The sequence below is a fragment of the Pristis pectinata genome, chromosome 8, assembly GCF_009764475.1.
Source record: "Pristis pectinata isolate sPriPec2 chromosome 8, sPriPec2.1.pri, whole genome shotgun sequence".
Lineage (NCBI taxonomy): Eukaryota > Metazoa > Chordata > Chondrichthyes > Rhinopristiformes > Pristidae > Pristis > Pristis pectinata.
In genome coordinates, this window is record NC_067412.1 from 4,675,848 (window position 1) to 4,689,772 (window position 13,925).

General features: G+C 42.1%; 1 protein-coding gene across 1 annotated transcript in view; it reads right to left on the reverse strand.

Annotated features, from left to right (window-relative positions):
- Positions 1-13,923, reverse strand: part of tecpr1a (tectonin beta-propeller repeat containing 1a) — a 71,474-nt gene extending 57,551 nt beyond the window's left edge. Inside the window, exons 1-7 of the mRNA XM_052021235.1 lie at positions 13,867-13,923; positions 8,016-8,246; positions 6,827-7,009; positions 5,445-5,567; positions 3,044-3,166; positions 770-944; positions 191-291 (exon numbers count right to left, since the gene is read on the reverse strand). Of these exons, the coding sequence (XP_051877195.1) occupies positions 191-291; positions 770-944; positions 3,044-3,166; positions 5,445-5,567; positions 6,827-7,009; positions 8,016-8,246; positions 13,867-13,869 (939 nt within the window). The 5' untranslated portion in view covers positions 13,870-13,923. The remainder of the gene's footprint in view (positions 1-190; positions 292-769; positions 945-3,043; positions 3,167-5,444; positions 5,568-6,826; positions 7,010-8,015; positions 8,247-13,866) is intronic.
- Positions 13,924-13,925: the final 2 nt, after the last annotated feature.

The following is a 13,925-nucleotide window of genomic DNA, read 5'->3' on the forward strand; positions in this document are numbered from 1 at the left end:
GCTAATCACTGCTTGTATTATTGACTTAGACATAAAGAATGTATCAAAGTTCAGTAACATGAAGCTAGTTGTGAAAGCAGGTTAAGTGAGTGAATAAGGAAGAGGTAGATGGAAGGAGCTGGGAGAATCCTAATCTAATACAACCATTTACGATATTATGGTTTGAAAGATTCACGGTGCATGTACCTACCTTTCTGTCCCGTGTTACAGCCCACAGCACGTTGACACCCACTGAGACCTGGACAAAACCATTTCCAGAGTTTTGTGGTTCAACAATCTGCCAAGAATTCCCTATGGACCAAATGACAGAGAACTCATATCATTGATGCTGTGACCTCACCACACATTGTCATTAAGGCACCTTAATAACACATGTGCACCTCCACCACACCTCTGCTCCCACCAGCACCTCAGGGGTCATTGATTTTAAAAAAGGTAAACAACTCAACCATTAATGCTAGACCTAGTCAGAGAGTAGTTAGACTGTGGAACACACTACTGCAGGGAATGGTTGAGGCGAATAGCATTAATGTATTTCAGAGGCAGCTGGATACAATTGATAAAGAAATGGAGAAAATTGCCGATAAAGTTTGACGAAATAAAATGAGAGAAAGCAATGGCACAAACCAGTTGGGCTGAACCTACAGTCACGACATCTTTTGGTCAACAATACATTCAGTACATATCTGTTGATGTACTAACATTAAACCATCAAGGCCGATAAACCATAGGAGTCCAATCATGCTGATTCACAAATTAAACTGTATACCTTTAGGGTTCTCCCGGTTTATTCCTTTTCTCATCATTAGCTGACCTTCCCATAGTACAGCACACACAAGGTCACCCGGTCCACAGGCAATCTGAACTACTTCCCCGAGGCTCTGGATTTCAGTCCATGATGAACCCTCAGGATTCTGATCATTTACGTCTTCTCTGTAAAATACCTTAAAGAAACCAAATGCCAAATTAACAACAATTTGCTTTAACAACTAGTTACATCTGCAGCACAAGACTTGAATCTATTATCCACCATAAACAAGTTTTGAAGGTTTTCCTGATTGCAATAATTTTCACCAATGCGCTGCATGCGTGAAACTTATGTAACTGACAAATGCAGAGAAAAGATTGACGAGTATACAGATCTTTCATAAATAATAAGTTAGGCCGGAAGTTTGATCCATGATGTGTGGAGACGTCCTCAACAATGGCTTCAACATCTTCAACATGTTCAACAACAAAACCTGCAGTGTCATAGAGTTATACAGCACGGAAACATGCCCTTCAGCCCAACTCATCCATACCGGTCAAGATGTTTATCCAAGCTAGTCCCATTTGCCTGCATTTGGCCCAAATCCCTCTATTCTGCTTTTCTTGTGAATGTTGCTTGTCTGATGCTATGTGCCTGTGATGTTGCTGCAAGCAAGTTTTTCATTGCACTTGTGCATACCTGTACTTATGCATTTGACAACAAACTAGACTTTGACCTTAACCTTTTCTATCATGTACCTGTCTAAGTGCAAGGCAGAGAGAGATCCGTACTTTTAATTTTTTGCCACACCTGTTGAAATTGAATACACATTAACATTGAATGCTAACAATCAGGTTTGGCTGCATATTGGTATTGGTTTATTATTGTCACTTGTACCGAGGTACAGTGAAAAACTTGTCTTGCATACCATTCGTACAGATCAAATCATTACACAGTGTATTGAGGTAGTACAAGGTAAAAACAATAACGGAATAGAGAGTAAAGAGTCACAGCTACAGGGAATTGCATTGCAGGTAGACAATAAGGTGCAAGGTCATATCAAGGTACTTTCAGGTCAGAACTCTGGGTGCTTGGCCAGTTTTACAGGCATGAGGGTGAATGGAAATCTGTATCAATCTAAAAGATGCCAGCAATTCATCCGTTTGGGTTTTAGTTTTAAATTGGAATGTGGGCACCACTGGCCAGGTCACTGCTTATTGTCCATCCCTGAATGTCCTGTAGGTGGTGGGTGTGCTACTTTCTTGAACCATTGTAATTTGGGAATTCCAGGACTTGACTTGGCAATGATGAAGGAACAGTGATATCTCTCCAAGTCAGGATGGTGTGCAACTTGGAGGGAAACCCACAAGTGCATTCCCAGATATCTGCAGTCCTTGCCCTTTTAGGTGGCAGCACTAAGCATAGAAGATAGTGCTGCTGCCTGGCTCCAGCAGCCCAAGTCCCATGCTGACTTTTGTTGCTGTCTGTGCAGAGTTTGCACATTCTCTGTGATTGGATTCCCCCAAGGTGCTCCCTTTTCCTCCTACATAGGTCTGGTTCTTGAACCAACCTGCACAACCCTAGTCACTACCTCAGTATAGTAACACTAAGACCACTTTGCATTACAAAGGACTTTGGTTTTTTTGTTCTAATTGTGTTCCTTTTAGTATAAATTTATTGTATAATTTGTGTTTATGTTTTTCTTTTGGATGTTGTGACTCTAATACTATGTGCCTGTGATGCTGCTGTGAGTAAGTTAGGAAGAGTCAGGGTAGAGCTGATGGGCAGGTGAGGGAGAATTGGTTGCTGGGTTACAATAAATGGGGGAATAAGATTAATGGGATTGCTCCAAGAGCTGGCATAAACTCGTCAGGTCAAATGGCCTCCTTTCATCTCATATGAGAATACAAGGATGCTACTTGCTGCTTTGGGAAGTGCAGTTAAAGCAGCCTTGGCAAGATATCATGGTGCATTTAGTAAATGGTATGCATTAGGGTTAGGTTGGATGTGCTGGAGGTGGAGGGGTGCACGTTCAGTGTGATGAATGGCATGCTAATCTAGCAACAATTATCTATCAGGTTTCTTGAGCATAGTTGGAGTAGCTTTTGTCCAGGGATGGATGCACCTCACCAACATTTCAAGCACCATGCTTTTGCTCAACGTTAGTTAATTCTGCCCAATTTGTGCTGGTATCCAAATAGAAAATGTAAATTCTGAGCAGTCTTATTTTATATTGAGATTCTTGGCCCAAGAATATTTCTAAATCAATGCTCCACCAAACTTAATTCATTGTACCTTCCCTTGCACAGTCACTGCCCAGACTGAAAGATGTCCTAAAGGCTCATCAGTGATTTCCCATCCTCCTACAGCAATGTCATGAAAAGGATCTGGTAGCGGTCCGGTATTTTGTGAAGGAATCTGGAAAACAAAGACCCCACTTAAGGACTGCATGTAATAAGGTTTCATTAAACTCTTCCAATTCAATCAGTTTAAAAGTAGATAAGTCTAGATTTAGCAGAAGTTACCCATGCAACTAATCTACCAGAAGGAGGATTAGTTAAAATAAATTACCTCAGTAGCATATTTCAAAAGGCATATTTTTAGCTGCAAACTACTTTGGAATGACCCAATGCTATGAAAGGTAATACACAAATACAAGTCCTTTACTGTTGATAAAGCTCAAAAGGAGACCATTTGACCCAAAAATCAGTCTGTATTTACTATGTTAGTTCCAAGTCTACACTCCTATTGATGATACTGGAAAAGCTTATCTGTGGAATCTATGTTTCACAAGACCTTGGTGCAATATTTTTCAGCTTTGAGTCTCAAATGTTTCCCATAATCAAATAGGGATATTCAAATTAGCAAAAGCTGTTAGTAACTAAATGGATAATGAATGTGTGCCAGACTGGTTTGACACAAAAAAAAACATGAGATATTAATACTGCCTCATGGTCCTGCTCAATGGCAGTCTACTTTGTGCAAGTGTACATCCACAGAGTCAAGCAACAGCTTTTGCCCAATTCCTTGTTTGACTGCCCTTCAGCTTGGTGACAGATTAATCCCCAACAATAAGGCAACACTGCCTGAATCTCACCACAGCTACAAGAAGGGTTGTACTGACTGTACAGTATGCTTGGCCTGTTCTAAATGGAATTAGTAGGGCCAACTTGACACGGTAGTTCAAACCTAGTGTCACTGTATTTTATTCACAATCACGATTCAGAATGGTGCCTCTGGCTAAGCAGATGGATGGTTTGGATTAGTGTTTTACAGTAACCCACTATTTCATTCTGTTTTAATTTGCTCCTGCTTACTCTAATACACAAAATATCACTACACAACATTTGAAACTGTCCCACTCATTGTAACATGCCATGGTACATTTCTCCACCCTTCTGTGAAGGATAGAAGAAATCCTTTTGCCTGTTAGAAGTAGATTTTGCTCGTTCACGGCATAGTTGCTGTGAAAGATTGTCCGTTTATAATGTTCTTTTTGTTGAATTCAATAGGAAATACTCAAAGTCCTGCACAATATTTCTCTCTCAAACAACATCATGAAAACTGATTATCTATTCATTATCACATTGCTCAATGCTGCTGTGTTTCCTCCATTACAACAGAGAATACACTTCAAAACCTACACCACAGACTGTACAGAGTTTCAGGGTGACCTGCTGCTGCAAAAGGTATCGTAGCACGTAGGTAAGAGTTTCTTCTTTGATACAGTTTAGGATGCCAACATTCTGCCATAAATCTTGTACAATTTAGTGCATGATGAATGTCTTATGCCAGGCATACCATAACTAACACGTCACAAATGTCTTAGAATGGGATTCAGACTTTGCCCTATTGTTGATCTGTTTGCTTTAGCCTATTTGAAGAAAAGTTAGCAATGATTTAATCTGTTGGAAAATAAGTTATTGTTGCCAGAACTGACAAATATGGAGTTTATAGAGCCATACAGCACATAAACAGGCCCTTCAGCCCATCGTGTCCATGCCAATCTATTGACACATCCTTATGTGGGGTTTCAACCCAAAATGTCAAGAATTCCTTTCCTCCCACAGATGCTGTTCAACCCACTGAGCTCCTCCAACAAATTGTTTGTTGCTATTGACACATCCTACTGATAAGGTAATACCACAACTTTATTGTGCTACATGCCATCCCCTGGGTTACGAACACCTGACTTACACACACCCCTATATACAAGCGACCTCCCATAATATTATTAAATTCAGAAATCTGACTTACATACATTCATTCCTATGAATGACAGAAATAGTTTCCCCTCTCTCTCTCCACTTTCAGAAATTGTTCTTTCTTACTAGTCTTGTGTTCCCTTGATGTCAATCATTACAAAACCGTGGAAGTACGGTGACCATACCAAGTGGTTTTTGTGTATTTTCCAATTTATGGACAAAAACCATTTGTTACCTGGGGACGCCCTATGTTTTTTAACATTTAGATTTATTATTTAAAAAGAAATAAAAAAAATGAGCACTTGCATACAGTAAGCTATAAGAGGACCAACTCATCTCATTTACAATCAAACTGCTCATTCACAAGTCAGTTCAATACACCTGTCACATGCCTCCACGTAGAAGGCTTGCTGAGCAAGTTCAGTCAGTAGTGCATTTTAAATTATCATAGGATTCTTAAAAACAACCAGAGGACGGACTGGACTACGAACCTTCGCCCATGTGTTGCACGACTTATACCTTCTGTATCGGATCCATCGGCGCCGACGCACACAAGAGTTCCACCGTTTGTTTTTGGTATAAGTGGCAGGAAAATCGATAGCGTAAGTCCAACCCTGAAATGGCAAACAAATGGGTTTGGGTGTTAAGTTACAAGTTTTCAAATTAGTACCAATATAATCAACAGCCCTCTGGAGCAAGGCGAATGGCATGCCTCTGTCTACAAACACAGATCTGGCAAAAATTATTTCCAAAGCACCCCTGAAAGCAGAGAGACAATTCAACAAATAGTTCGTGCCTTGGGAAAACTCAAAATGTGCTATTCAAATGTAAGCTGTTGTAATAAATTTACAATTTGCCAGAATAAGGAGTGACAAAATGAGCTCAAATTGTACAAATACATTGGATTGTAACTTTGCTACAGTTAGTATGCAAAATAGTTCTGTTGCATGCAAGGTTATAGATTATAATAGTTACCAAGTAAAAGAATGCCTAAGTAATGCAAGATACAAATGAGCTTTTAAAAATAATGAAGACTATCATGTTACCTGAGAGTAAATGATCACAAAAGAAAACAGAAAAAATATCAAGGGGATGGAGGCAGCTACAACAGGACATATTAGTCTGTTTGATTTGGACTTAATGCATTAATCTTGAAGTACGTACACTTACACGATGCATAGCAGCCACTTTCCGAGGCTTTTATGAGAACATGTTCCAAACCAGTGCCACAACACTCAGAAGGGCAACAGATGCATGGGAATACCATCATTTGCAAGTTCTACTCCAAGTCATACACCAATACAAAATGACATTTCTTCATTACTGTTCAATCAAAATGCTGGAACTTGCAACTAAAAAAGCAAACTTGGAGGACGTTTACCACAGAAACAGCAGCTGTTCAAGAAAGTGGGGATCACCATCTACTCAAGGAGAATTAGACATGGGTCATAAGTCCTGGCCTTGCAGGAAGCCCTATGATTTTTAAACTTTTGTATGCATTTTTGAGGAATAGTTACATCTATATTTTACTATTTGATTGTCTACTTATGGTTAAGAAACAGAATTTGTTACCACTTAAGTCATGTGCTGAAAGAAGTGGTTAGTCTAACTGTTTCTGAAGTCACTAGGGTCTGTGATGGACTGCATAGCACAAGATTATTGGTCAATCCTTAGTTTTTTTATTAGAGAATGAAACCACAGTTTGCTCTGAAAGGAGGTAAGAAATGGTCTTTGGATTTGACCAGATTCATTTAAAAAAAGGAAAGCAAACAATTATCCAATCAGCAAGATGGATGCCTTGATTATCTTTGCCTGCACCTATATCACTACCAAGTAAACACAATGTACACAGTTATTCATTATAATCTCTTACCCCTTTCTCTGTAGGCTCTCCTCCAATATTTTCATCCACATACCAGTTGGATTCCCACTCCCAGTGCTGTGATGCAAGCTTAAATTCAGTGAGCGGTTGATGCTTCAATCCCGTAATATCACTCCACTGCCAGCGGTCACTGGGTAGCAGGTGGTCACTGAAACCATCCACGGGATTCCAGCGCTACATAAAATGGACCAAACAAATCCGAGGCATAAAACACAGAGAAGCTACAATTGTTTTTGAAAAAAGGTCTTGTTGCCTGAATTGTAACACAGCACAACCACAAATATAAACATTCACCTTCTTGCACCAGGGTAAGAAATTTATATCTGTTCAGGGAGCACAATGTTGAATTTCAACCTCACTGGTATTTATATGTGAAGGTATTTTTTTCAATATATACTGAAAGTGCAGTCAAACCTACATGTCTAGATGTTATGCAGTCAAACACCACTCTGGTTGGGTTCTAGAGGACAGAGCTAAAATAAAGGAATCCAGCAGAGTCCTGGCAATTTTTTTCTTATCGCACTGAGCACAAGAACTATTCACTCATCACATTTCATTGTGGGGGGAAAAGATTGGCTGCTTATTTACCCAAATCACTGCACTTCAGAGCAATTAATCGTATGTTTTTCTGTTTAATTCATGAGATGTAGACTTCTCCATCCCTAACTGGAGTTAGCTGCATTGCTTGGATTTAGAGTCTAGCAATAGGCAAGACTGTGCAGGAGCAGCAGATTTCCTTCCATAAAGAACAAGAATGAACCAGAGGGTTCTTAAGACCATCTGACAATTTCATGGTCATCCTTACTATTACTATCTTTTTCTTCCAGACTTATTCAATGAGTTAAGTTTTAAATTTCTTCAGGATTTGAACTCATGTCCCTGGATCATGAGTTCAGGTCACCCAATCACTGGCTCAGTAACACAATGTTTCCACGTTCCAAGAGTGCCTTGGAGTATTACAAAAATCTACACCATACTGCACCTCAATTAATGAGATCCTTAAAGAATAGTGGCCACATAGCAATAAAAACCCTTTACACCATCAGTCCTAGGCCAGGGAGGATGGCAGAGTAGCTAATTATATACAGAAAACAATGATGACAGGAAATTATCAGCAGGTATATCAAGTTATCTCATTTGAAGAATGACACCAGTTATCTAATTTGAAAAAAGTCCATACCTGATTTTCATAGGTCTCTTCTTGGTATCGGATTGGAACCTCGTTCAAATGGACATAGAGGTAGATTTGTTGGTCGCATGCAATTCCCCAACAGCACTGCTTGACAGCTGCCAGTCTCTTAAATTCTAAACTTGCATCTTTGCACAACTCCCAGTACTGGCTGGCCGTAGAAAGAGTATACACTCTGCCATGTACATCTACAGCCCACAGAAGGGAGCTGGGCATGGCTGCCTCTAACAAGAAAAAAAGCAAGATCCGTTAGTAATCCAGATTTAGACCATAAGATATGGGAGCAGAATTAGGCAATTCAGCTTATTGAGTCTGCTCCGCCATTCAATCATGGCTTATGTTTACAATCCCATTCTCCCACCTTCTCCCTGTAACCCTTAACCCCCTTACCAATCAAGAACCCATTAATCCCTGCCTTAAATACACCCAATGACTTGGTCTCCACTGCCCTCTATGGCAACAAATTCCACAAATTCACCACCCTCTGGCTGAAGAAATTCCTCCTCATCTCAGTTCTAAAGGATTCTGAGCCTGTGCCCTCAGATCCTAGACTCTCCTACTAATGGAAACATCCTCTCCATGTCCACTCTATCCAGGTCTTTCAGTATCCAGTAGGTTTCAATGAGATCCCCCCTCAGCACTGAAAACCTCCCAGTAGTACGTTCCAATGTCATCCTTTGACTGTGTCAACTTTGGAAGATGTATGGGAGGCTGATTCACCATGTTACTCTCGGCAATCATTCACTGTCAGAAATGACGACCAAATGTCTTATAAAAGTGATACAAAGTCATAGTGGAACATCTAGAACCAAGGCATCACAACTGGTTCTGAACTTTCCAGCTTGGAATTCTAGAGTCCCTCTTCTGATCCGAGTAGGGGGTAAACCAAAATGCATCTTCCCAATACGAGGCTATCTCATAGTGCAGACCAATATGAATGCTAAGCTTGGCTGAACATTTGTCTGCAAGATAAAAGTGATGAGAAGTTGCAAATTGGTTCCGTTTCTAATGTCAAATTTCTGGCACTAGTAACATTTTTGTTTTGGCTTAATGTATGCCATCATTTCAGTTAAATCTGAACTATTCACCACTGTAATAAAATTTTTAGCATATAAATTAATCTTTGGATGTGCATTTTAATCCAATAGGATGGAAAATTACATGAAAATTAACCATTGGCAGAAAGGTCATCAACACAAATTTTAGATCATCAGCAAAAGAATCAGACTTGAGAAGAATAGAAATTTTATTTAAAAAAAATACCCCATAAGTTGTACTCTGGAACATGCTGCCTGAAAGAGCAATGAAAACAGATTTAACAGGAACCTTCAAAAGAGGTCCACATTAAAATATTAGCAGGGCTGTGGGGAAAGCACAGGGGAATCATTGAAAGATAGGCTGGATGCACTCCTTCTATATTGTATCATTCTATGAAACGAGATCGTCACCTGCTAATTTTCATGATCTATTTGCAATTTAAATTGCCTTAAATATCAAGGATTAAAACTCAGAAACCCTATATGCACAATGCAGGCATCATTTTATCCTGTGATACTCATAAGGTAACCATTCAACAGCTACAAGTTTATAAACAGCACAATAACCACATTTAACCAGCATCCATCATTCCTTGTACAAGCCGATTTGAATCAACAACATACCAGCAAGAGTGAGCCACCTATCCCCTTAAGCCCGTCCCACCATTCAATATGATAATGTCCGATCAACTATTCTTCTGTGCCAGTTCTCCACAGCCCTTAATTTCCTGATCTTTCAAAAATTTATCTCCCTCCTCCTTAAATACCTCTGATGATCCAGCCTCCACAACTCTCCAGGGTAGAGAATTCCAGAGATTTGCCACTCTCTGCAAGAAGAAATTCCTACGCACCTCAGTCTTAACTAATGCTGCCTCCTTATCTTACAAATATATCTCCTTCTTGGAGACTCTCCCACTAGTGCAGTGTTCCCTGGTTAAATGCGACTTCTAATTTTGAACAGTTGTGTACGATCTGTAGATTCACCCCAAAGCTGGTTAATGGGACCTTGAAATCTTCCAATCAAGACAGCTAGTGAAATGACAATCCTGCTATCAAAGTGAAAATACACCAGTTAGACTCTTGAATAATTTCCTTTTTCAGATTTATTCAGAGTTGGCCAACTTCTTGTTTGGTTTCTAAATCTTAACTAAACATCAGCTACTTTCTATAATGTTTTTTTATTGTGGCTGATGAAAAGATAAGCACAACACTTATACCTGTCTTAATCTTAGTAATCATACTTTATCCAATTAATTGTATTGGAGATCAGTATCGATCTGGCTTGGTGCAAGGAGTCAGAGGGTGCTAGTGGAGAGTTGTTTTTCTAGATTGGAGGCCTCTGACCAGTGGTGTGCTGCAGGGATCAGTGCTGGGTCCACTGTTGTTTTTCAATTAACGATTTGGATGAAAATGTAGTTGATATGGTTAGTAAGTTTGCAACTGACACAAAATTGGTGGTGTAGTGGAAGGAAAGAGGGTTATCTAAGATTACAAAAGGATATAGATCATCTGGGGAACTGGACCAAAGAATGGCAGGTGGAATTTAACTTGGATAAGTGTGAGGTGTTGCACTTTGGTAAGGTAAACCAGGGCAAGACCTACACGGACCTATGTGACTCTTTAAACCATCGCTATGCCCAAGGGCTTGCGGGAACTGATGGGGAGATGTTTAGGATACCCTGGAACGAGCTGCCAGATGAAACTGTAGAAGCAGGTACAATAACAACATTTAAAAGGCATTTAGACAGGTACATGGATAGGAAAAGTTTAGAGGGATATGGGCCAAATGTAGGCAAATGGGACTAGCTCAGGTAGACAACTTGGTCGGCATAGACGAGTTGGGCCAAAGGGCCTGTTTCCGTGCTGTTTAACTCTGTGAGGTGCTGCCATGAAACTGCTGCCTAAGTATCCATACATACACTGGAATTTTGAACAATGAACATTTTGAAAGGACTGATAGGGGAGATGCTAAGAACATGTTTTCCTCTAACTAGAGATTCCAAAGTTGGAAGGCAGTGTCAGAATAAAGGGCAAGTCATTTAAGATTGAGACAACAAAATCATCTTGGAAATCCAGACCCTTTAGAGTTCTATGCCATAGAGGTCTGTGGATGTTCAGAAACTGAAGGTGAATTTTGGACACTCAAGGATTTAAAGAGTTATAGGGACTTTATGAGATTATGTACTAGAAGCATAGGATAACCTTTGATCCTACTGAATGGTGGTGGAGCAAGCTTGAGGAACCACGTGGTCAATTCCTACTTCTGTTTCTGAAGTTCTTAGAGCACGACTTCCACTTTCAGAAGGTGTATGAAAAGCTGCCTCTTCACCTGAGCTTCAGCCACCCTCAAACATCCTCCCCATCCCAAAGGGTTTCACGCAAGTTCAGTTTGCTACAAAACCACTCTATATTTTCCAAAAATGTGTGTTTTAGTAAGTGAATATTTGGTTTCTTTACATAGTAAAGGTGTGCTGAGCTACAACACAGCAGTTCTCAATGTTCCTAGAAGTCCAAAAACTCAGACTAACACATCAGCTCTCACTCCACTGTCAAATTCTATTGATATTTAACTACTTTGACTGCCTTTCAAATGAACAGTGAACCACTCAACAAAGAAAATCTAAAGAACTTCTCATGAGAAAATGAAATAAACCTAATCAGACTTCTTTGATGGACCCATGCACTGCAATATTTATTCAGCAATATCACGCAATGTGCTTTTTCTGTGATGAAGTTGCACTGGTTGTTTACTGGACTGCTACTGACTGCATGTTTCACATCCCTCCAATGGGGTTGTGATAACATTTAACAAACTGTCTTCGCAAACATGGACCACTATTCTAAGATCCCAACACCGGCCTCCAAATTTGTTTGGATCATCGAGTAACTGCTACCTTCCATTTCATCAGTCACAGTCTACTTTTGGGAACAAAGTTATTCAATACCTCAGCAAGTCCATGGACAGGGGTGTGGGCTATCACAGGCTATTCTTCCATTCCTGGGGTGGAGCTGGAAAGTGGGGGCATCACGGTGCTCACTCCTGAGAGGAACAGTTCCAAAATGGAGCACTAGCCATTCTTGAAGGAACTGTTTCTAAATCAAATTGTCTGCTCATAAGGTCTATCTCCATAGGGTAGTACTTTACTGTCTATAAATAAGTGACTTAGAGATGATCTTTCATAGGCTAACTTCAAATAGGTCAGTGCCTGCTATTGGAGGTTCCATTTATAAATCTATCCATGAAGTCAGCTTACACTCTTAAGATTCTCAAAGGCTCTAAATTGCTCGGTGCCCTCACATGGAGGGGTGTGGGGAGAAAGTAACAGCACAGAGCCTTGTAAGAACCACCTCCAAATAGATCAGAGGCTATGGTGTCACAAGAGTCATACAGCACGGAAACAGGCCATTCAGCCCACCACGTCCACGCTGACTAGTGGGCACCCATCCGTATTAATCACATCCTGCAACACTTGGCAGGTAGCCTTCGATACCCAGGTGATTCAAGTGCTCATCCAGACACTTCTTAAATGGTGTCATTGACTCTGCTTCCACCACTGTCTCAGGCAGTGTATTCCAGGCACTCACCACTCTCTGGGTGAAAAAGGTCCCCTTCAGATCCCTTCTAAATCTCTTACCCCTTACCCTAAATCTAGTTTTATCTACCATCTCTGTAAAAAAAAATGACAGCACATTACTAAGGGAACTCACTCTAAATCATAGTTTGTTTGGGGGGGGGGGGGGGGGAGGGGGAAATACTCTAAATCAGTACCTCCACTGAAAAGGACCATCTCCAAATCATAGTTCCCACACAAAGGGACAATTATAAAAACCAGCCAGTGCCCACTTCTGGGGAGACCGTCTCCAAACCAGCCAGTGCCCACTGGGGGGAACCATCTCCAAACCAGTGCCCACCTCGGGGGGGGACCATCTCCAAACCAGCCAGTGCCCGCCTCTGGAGGGGGACCATCTCCAAACCAGCCAGTGCCCGCCTCTGGGAGGGGGGGGGGACTGTCTCCAAACCAGCCAGTGCCCGCTGGGGGGAACCATCTCCAAACCAGCCAGTGCCCGCTGGGGGGAACCATCTCCAAACCAGTGCCCACCTCTGGGGGGGACCATCTCCAAACCAGCCAGTGCCCGCCTCTGGAGGGGGACCATCTCCAAACCAGTCAGTCCTGCCTCTGGGGGGGGGGGGTGGACCGTCTCCAAACCAGCCAGTGCCTGCCCCTGGGGGGACCATCTCCAAACCAGCCAGTGCCCGCCTCTGGAGGGGGACCATCTCCAAACCAGTCAGTCCTGCCTCTGGGGGGGGGGGGGGGTGGACCGTCTCCAAACCAGCCAGTGCCCGCCTCTGGGGGGGGGGGGGGAGACCATCTCCAAACCAGTCAGTCCCGCCTTTGGGGGGCGGGACCGTCTCCAAACCAGTCAGTGCCCGCCTCTGGGGGGGGACCGTCTCCAAACCAGCCAGTGCCCACCCCTGGGGACCGTCTCCAAATTAGCCAGTGCCCACCCCTGGGGACCGTCTACAAATTAGTCAGTGCCCACCCCTGGAGGGAGCGTCTCCAAACGTCAGTGCCCACACCTGGAGGGAGCGTCGCCAAACGTCAGTGCCCACACCTGGAGGGAGCGTCGCCAAACGTCAGTGCCCACACCTGGAGGGAGCGTCGCCAAACGTCAGTGCCCACATGGTTCACAAATAGGTGAAAGAGAACACACGGAGGAACACCCTCTGTACATTACCGCCACCTCCGGGACAGCCACCTGCCTCTCTCGGCTTGGCTCCGAGCACCCACCCGGTAAATATTCACCATTCGAACCGGACGCAGCTTCCGGAACCTTCTCTCTTGACAACCGGCGATGCTCCATG